This window comes from Dicentrarchus labrax, unplaced genomic scaffold (genome assembly GCF_905237075.1).
Source record: "Dicentrarchus labrax unplaced genomic scaffold, dlabrax2021, whole genome shotgun sequence".
Classification (NCBI taxonomy): domain Eukaryota; kingdom Metazoa; phylum Chordata; class Actinopteri; family Moronidae; genus Dicentrarchus; species Dicentrarchus labrax.
This window is the reverse complement of record NW_026136702.1, coordinates 27,240,868-27,248,852: the sequence shown is the minus strand read 5'-3', so window position 1 is coordinate 27,248,852 and position 7,985 is coordinate 27,240,868. Positions and strand designations below refer to the sequence as shown.

Below are 7,985 nucleotides of genomic sequence, written 5' to 3'. Positions count from 1 at the left end.
GAGCAGGCATCTAACCTTTTCTCAAAACATGTAGCTACACTAGGCTAGTAAAGTGGGTGCTGCTTCAAATTTTTAAGTTTTATGGTATATACACCCTATATACATAACACAATATAATATTAGAAGAAATAGAAGATTATATTATACTTGTACTGGGCATATATAATAAACATAATTAAAGCTGCAAGCAGCGATGAACGGGCCCTAGCACTCCACGCAACTCGGGGTGTGCTGCGGCTGCATCATTAAAATTTGGTTTGAATTGAGAGTAAATTCTAGTTTTTGTAGAAAATTTGTAGTACGTACATCTACAAGACCCTAAATTACATAGCTGGGTATTTTGGTTTCCAGCTGTACAAACATACACTTTGTCACATTTAAAATGAATCACAGGTGTCTAAGAAATTTCTTGACAATGACAGAAATTAATTCAGTAATTAAAGACAAAAAGTTGCTATTTTATGTGTTTTTTATTTAATAAAGACATAGAAAATGTATACATAAAATGGAAATACATACAAATGTGTATTATATTTCACTAAATGTCTTTGATTTGATGATGTACAGTCATTGTAAAAATAGCAATTTTCCTATTGCTGGGGTTGGGTCAGGAAAAGTAATTAAATTGCATGCTGCTTTTTTATTTTGGGGCAGTTGTCTCTGCTGTTAAACTCATGAGTAGATTATTTTTTAACCTTAAGGCAAGGGTTAACCTCACTGTAGTTGCAAGGTGCAGATATTGTAAAAAAAAAAAAAAAAAAAAAAAAAATGAACATGACAAAATTTACATAATCCAAGTTTTTGCGGAATTGTCCATCATATCAATATAGCGAAACTGATAGTTTACTTTCCCTTTTTTGCGCAAATCTACGCACTCCGCCACATCCATCATGCTTTTTCTGATCATTCGAACTCTGGTAGTGACCACTAAGAACTTGCTTGTCGCTTTTTTCATGCAGGATAAAGTTTCTGTTCCTGGCTTTTACTTTGTCACAGTGTACCCAAGCTGAATACATTATGTTGGTTTATATACGTAAGTAACTGGGTGGCATTGATACACTAAACAGAATGCATTCCACACTTGTGTGATGTTTAAAAATTGTCTCACTATTTCAAGTGCTAAATTTATGTACACCCGGATCAAAACTCAAACCTACGTTACTTATTAGGAATCTACTCTGATCCCTAGTTGTTACACGGCACACAGGAGGCAAAGATGGAGGTGGGTGTTTATCCACTGAGCTCTTCTCCATCACACAGTATGTCCTGCCATTCAGCTGCACAGCGTCCAAATGTAGCTGTCTTTGCTGCAATCTAGAGAGGACATGATAACTCCAGGTCACTGAAGGGGGACATTAGGCAGCCCAGCACATCCTCCAGACCAAAGAGCTTCCTGGTACCAGCTGCTAGAGCCTTTCTGGACCCCCGGGAAAGGCCCTTACCACCGGGATTAAGTCAGCTGTCCTGAGAGGAAGAGGAGAGATATTTAGTCGCTTTGGATACTTAGTTTAGTTTGGAATTTGTTTTGGTTTAGAGTTTGGAATTTTCACTAAACAGCTTTTCATGCATGCCTTTCACTGTAACCTTGCTCTAATTGTATTTGAATTTGAGTTGGACAACATACTGTAGCATAATTCTCTTCAGTTTTTCAAGGCACACTTTTAATCAAAAGAAATGTACAGAACAAATAAAACAAATATTAGAGGAACAAATGTGAAAGAATACATTCCCATGATTTTGTAGAATACAATGCAAATTTTTACATTTTGGCATCATTTCACAATTCAATTCTCTGTCAAAATAATTTTACAAAGATTAAACACTGCCTTAGAAACACCACTTTCAGCCACTTGCGGGTTTCTGCTAAGCACCTATAGTTTGAGCATTTCTAAAAAATGCAGATCAAAATCCGACCTGGGCCGCTGCGGTAAGGACCCAGCCTAATGGAACATGCGCTCTACCAAGTGAGCTACCATGCGCTCACAGTAGTTTAACAGATTTTGATCAAATCAGAGTGACTGCTGTGACTACATGACTGTTACACTATTCTGTAAGCTACCGTGCGCCCCTAATTTAACATATTTTGATCAAATCAGAGTGACTGTTGTGACTACATGACTGTTACACTATTCTGTAAATCAACAGAAAACCTTCAAAATCTCTCTGAGGCCAAAGTCAGTTGAGGGTGAGGGACTTTTTGCTGTGAGGCGACAGTGCATTTATATAAATGTCCTAAAAGTAGGACTTAAAAATAACTTTGACAAATATCTGCACATTTATTAAAGACTTGCATTATTCTGTATTACAGTGGTCAGATCAGATCAGTCAAACCACAGTGAATAAATGTAATCAACTGTTCAAATACTGACTGGCAGCAACATGTTTTATTTTATTAATTTATTATTTGCTGCTGCAATTATTGATATTCTGGTGGATAATGCTTATGATTAGAATGTTTTAAAATGATTTGATTTTCAGCCTCACATGACCTACTGGAAATGTTGATTAAAATGTGTTCAACCCTAAGAGACATCAGACTCGCCCTGAATATGTTATTATTTATGATGTAGATTAAAATGGGAAATGGTGGCTTAGTGGTTTGCACTGTTGCCTCACAGCAAAAAGTCCCTCACCCTCAACTGACTTTGGCCTCAGAGAGATTTTGAAGGTTTTCTGTTGATTTACAGAATCAGCAACTGGTGGAACTGTAGCTTTATAGACACGTCTGTAGAATTTCTTGCTGTAACTGCTCTGTTTCCAAAAGGAAAACAGCTATTGACATTTAGCTACTACGCATGGCTTTAATGCATTGTTGATTTCTGTCTGCCCCCTAGGGGCCTCATTGAGGTGGTGTTCATGGTTTGACCAAATATTCTCAACCCTCATTAGTGAATGACACTGCCTCATTTTTTAAGGAAATAGCTCAGATGTGATCAGTGTGACAATACTATCTGCAGATGATGACTATGAGATGAGGGGGATAACTCTGGAGAAAGCTAGTAAGTGGACCTTGAAGTTATTTTGCCAATGCTATACTTTTCCTGAGGTCAAAAATACTCATGTCTGCAACAAGATTGATTCCACCTCCACATTTCACCATCTACCATTGTCAGATAAGTGTTGTCTTAAGATGAATATAGTAATGTTTTATTGATGTTAAAATGTTACAGATGTCACCTAAATAAAACAATAAAACCACCTATTCCATTACCTTCCCTCTGTGTGTAATCCCATTCTGTACAAACTGTCCTGTGGCATCTGACTTCTCCTGAGAGTCCATGCTGCACCGAGTGGAAAATGCCTGTTGCTGCCCGTTATTTTGGTTTTCCCAGCGGGCAAATCCTTTATTTTTAGATGTTTTCCTATTAGTCCTATATTTCATTTTGGGGAAGGTGTGGGAGCCACCATCTGTAGTTCCCCAGCTGTGTTCGGGCCACAAGGGCTCAGTTTGGGTGGCCTGGCTTGTGGTGGCCCTCTGCAGGCGCACAGAGATCCTCTGGGCTGAGCCAGTCATAAGGGTGATGGACTGAGGATCCAGAGCTGGACCTGCTGAGGTGATTGTTGGGAACTCAAACACCTCGTCCTCATCTGAAGGAGGGAACACAGAAAATAGGAATTTGGCAATCAAATAAATAACTAAATAATTTGTATAGATTTTTTTTTTTTTTTGCTGTTTGTGTTTTGTTTAATAAATGTAGCTGAAGATAACCTTCACAGGTGGGCAATGAAGGGCTGCTGGGTAGTGAGCTATGGGTCAGTCTGGCTGGAGAAACATTGCCAAGAAAGTTGGAGCGGATCAGCTTCCTACAGGCCAGAACCAGCAGCTCCCGACATTGTTTATGACAGTTTACTCCACAGTCTGCAAAGTAATATAGACACATTAGCTTATGTTCAGGACAAAAGTTTCAAGAGAGGCAAATGGACAGGCAGATAATACTACTTGATTTCAAGATAGTAGCATGATCTGGGGATCATGTATGAAAATACAAAGTGTCCGTTCAGTTTCACATTTCTTAAAAAGGGTCAATTCACCCTATCACCAAAACCTGGACAAATAAATGGTAAATGGACCTGTACTTGTATAGCGCCGTTCTAGTCTTCCAACCACTCAGTGCTTTTACACTACATCCCACATTTGCCTTTTCACACACATTCACACAGCGATGGCAAAGCCCATCCCTACCTATATCTGAGTAGGGGAAAATTTGAAAATATTTGCAATTAGGGTATAAGTGTTCTATCTTAGGTTATCTGCTGACTTATGTTCTTTTACAACATTAGATTGTTCCATGCATTGTTTATTGTGCATCTTATACTTTTTTTATATAATTATTTTGCTATATTTTAATTTGGCATGCCTCTTACAATTAAACAGTACAGACAAATATTAAACTAAGACCAATTTTCACAATTGAAAACAAAACAAATTATTTAGCAGGCTGTTATTTTTTATAGCTCATTCATCATTAAAACTAAGACAACCATAATATAATGTAAAACACATCACTACTACAACAGAACATCTAGACAGACCTACAGACAGACCAATAGACAGACCGAAAAAACTACTTATATACAGTAATTAAGTATTTGTACTTAGTTATTTCCCACCTCTGCAGACTTGCTAAATGCATATATCACCACTGCCATCTCTTTACCAAGATATAGGAATAGGATGTCATCCCAAACAACTAGAGTAAGGGCCTCATGTCTCCCTAAAAAGTCAGTTGCAGCAATGACAACTGGCGAGCTAGGAACTTTCCATTCCTAGCAAGGTCTTCAGCAGAGTTCTCCTCAAAAATTGTCGAGCTAAGACAGAACAGGCAGGATTTTGTAGGTGTAAGGTTTAGCATGCATGGATGAGATTTTTACATCTCTTACATTTTTGCATTGAGTGTTTGATAGCATCATACGAAGTACCACCCAAAACTGCTACCATCATTAGGGAATTATATGAACACTTCTTCATGTTCATCATCATCATCACCATCAGTCACTACTATTAGTGTAGTTGTTGCTGTGCGCATATCTACGGCCACCCACCTAGAGCCGGGGTCTGGCCGAGGATTCTGCCTCTTAAAAGGAAGTTTTTCCTTGCCGCCATCGCCAAGTGCTTGCTCATGAGGGGGAACTGTTAGGTCTCTGTAAATAATTTTACATTTCTGGACCTGCTCTATTTGGAAAAGTGAAAATTCCTAAGATAACTTCTGTTATGATTTGGCGCTATACAAATCAAACTGAATTCAAATACAGTATCATCTTGGACAACACCAATAGAGCCATTCCCAGTCTTAAACATTTCTGAGCAAGGCATTTATTTATGTTGACTGTTGTTGACTATTACGATAAAATTAAAGTAGATTTAAATTTCACTTAACAGAGGAATGAAATGGAACAATACCTTTGCACTTGTAGCCCTGTTTGATGATTCCCCAGAGCTGTAGCTCCAGAAATGTGAGGAAGCAGCAAGGTAGGTACAAAAAAAAAACAAAATAAAAATATAATATTAGGAGATAAAAGCATGGAGACATGGTGCTAAAGCCATAAACAATCTACAAGTCATCACAATATTTCCTGTAACCTTGTTGCCTGTTGCCTCTGTTAGAATGTAACCTCACAGTGTGTGGTCCCTGCTCAAGAGCCAGGCACAGCTCTGGCTGTGGAATTAGACTGATTGGCTCATAGCAGGTCAGTTGGTTTAATTGCAATGGTTTAATTGCAATGGTTTAATTGCTATTTTCATTCATTGATAGGAGCAAAATTAAGGAGGCACGAAATGTGCAGTGACAGAATCATAGAGATACACACAAATCCAGCACAATGTTCACAGAAGGTGGGCTTCAGGTATGTCATCTCCTGGAAGCTGTGGATGAAACCCGGACCCATCTTACACTGGAGCAGTGGGTTAGCCCGAAGGAAATACGCTATCATCTCATCCTTACTGATCAATCCATCTCTGAGAGAAAGAGGCAGAAAGAGAGAAGAAAGAAAGGAGGTGAGAATGTAAATTACTCCAGAGAAGAAGTCATTTACAGGTGTTCCAGTCGTAAATGGTAAATGGACTGTACTTTAGCAAGTAGTCTTCCGACCACTCAAAACACTTTTACACTACATGCCATACAGTGATGGCGATCAAACAGAAACTAACTCATTCATTCACATTCACACACTGAAGCACAGCATGGGTAGCAATTTGGGATTTAGTATCTTGCAGAAGGATACTTCGACATGCAGCGGAAGAGCTGGGGATCGAACCAACAACCTTCCGATTAGTGGACGACCCGCTTTACCTCCGAGCCACAGCCGCCTGTCCTACAAGGTCAGACAAAATGTAACACATTATTCATCCCTAAGATTCAACGAAAGTCACAGTATTGCTGGAAATAAACTAGGTGTTTAACCACATGAACGTAACATTTCTGAGACACAAGCAGACACAGACACAAGCAACAGTTCAAACGGACCCAGGCTGCATGAGGCAGTCATCCTGCATACCTGAACATGTAGTTAAAAGCAAGTATATCTCCAGCCTCATAGCAAAGGAATGTGTTCTCTCCTAAATTTTCCCTCAAACTGCCTCTTTAGAATAGTTCTCAAACTGTGGTCACACCTAAGGGCAAGTACAATCAATGTATCTTATATGAGGCCAAAATAAAACCTCAACCTCAATGCAAATAACAAAAATGTCATCTCCACTACTATGTTGGAGATGGCATCAATAATGGTCCTTTATTGATCCTCCATAGGGGAAATTCAAATTTGGCACAGCAGCACAGGGGAATAGAAAAGAGTAGAGAAAGAATAAACTACAACATCAGCCATGATAGGTACCATGTGTAAGTGTGAGTAAGTAAGCAAGTACATAGCACCTTTCAAGAGCAGGGACCTCACAAAAAGCTTCAGAAAAGAAATTCAGGAATAAAGCTTCCAACTTACATACAGATTTTCAATGTATAAAAAGCACAATAATATTTATATTACAAAAACATAACATTATAAAGATTGAGAAATTACACTTCCTTTCAGTTTTAACAGTACAATCTGATTAATAATCTGATTTTATGATCCTTTGCAGTATTTGAGAAGCTATACTATGAAAATCTAGCTAGTTAGCTACAAGTTAATCTTAAATTGTAAGTAGTTCAGCACTAAACATTTATTTAAAGTAGCAAGCTACACTACAAGCTACTGAAGTAAGGTTAAAGCAGACCTCTAGGACTGCCTTCTTTCATTTACGTAATATTAGAAAAATTAGACACATCCTATCACAGACAGATGCAGAAAAACTGATCCATGCATTTGTTACTTCAAGGCTGGATTACTGCAACTCTTTATTATCAGGTTGCCCCAATAAGTCCATTAAAACGCTCCAATTAATTCAGAACGCTGCAGCACGAGTACTGACAGGAACTAGAAAAAGAGATCACACCTGTACTAGCTTCTCTGCAATGGCTCCCTGTAAAATGTAGAATAGAATTTAAAATCCTCCTCCTCACCTTTTAAAGCTCCTCATAGTCAGGCCCCTTCATATCTTAAAGAGCTCATAGTACCCTATTACCCCTCTAGAACACTACGTTCTCTGAATGCTGGGCTACTTGTGGTTCCTATAGTCTCTAAAAGTAGAACAGGAGCCAGAGCCTTCAGTTACCAAGCTCCTCTCTTGTGGAACCAGCTTCCAGTTGTGGTTCGGGAGGCAGACACCCTCACCACATTCAAGAGTAGGCTTAAGACATTCCTCTTTGATAAAGCTTATAGTTAGGGCTGGATCAGGTGAGTCCTGAACCATCCCTTAGTTATGCTGCTATAGGCCTAGACTATCGGGGGATTTCCCATGGTGCACTGAGCTCCTCCTTTCCTCTCTCTTTCTGCACTCATTCATGTCCCATTAATGCATGTTACTAACTTCACTTCTTCCCCGGAGTTCTTGTGCTTTCTCGTCTCGCAGGTTCTTGTCGATCCTGGTGGAGCCTCCTGCCATGGTCCTG

General features: G+C 39.0%; 1 protein-coding gene across 11 annotated transcripts in view; it reads right to left on the bottom strand.

The window, feature by feature from the left end:
• Positions 1 to 451: 451 nt before the first annotated feature.
• The window catches only part of rasgrp3 (RAS guanyl releasing protein 3 (calcium and DAG-regulated)), a 55,123-nt gene continuing 47,589 nt past the window's right edge, over positions 452 to 7,985 (bottom strand). For 7 of the 11 annotated variants that reach the window (XM_051423260.1, XM_051423249.1, XM_051423278.1 and 4 more), the window contains 4 exons: positions 5,809 to 5,956; positions 5,402 to 5,438; positions 3,710 to 3,859; positions 1,635 to 3,588 (listed from right to left, as the gene is read on the bottom strand). In XM_051423260.1, the coding sequence (XP_051279220.1) occupies positions 3,200 to 3,588; positions 3,710 to 3,859; positions 5,402 to 5,438; positions 5,809 to 5,956 (724 nt within the window). In that variant the 3' untranslated portion in view covers positions 1,635 to 3,199. Of the gene's footprint in view, positions 1,465 to 1,634; positions 3,589 to 3,709; positions 3,860 to 5,401; positions 5,439 to 5,802; positions 6,313 to 7,985 lie in introns of those variants that run through there. The other 4 variants (XM_051423269.1, XR_007887510.1, XM_051423334.1 and 1 more) reach the window with 4 other exon arrangements.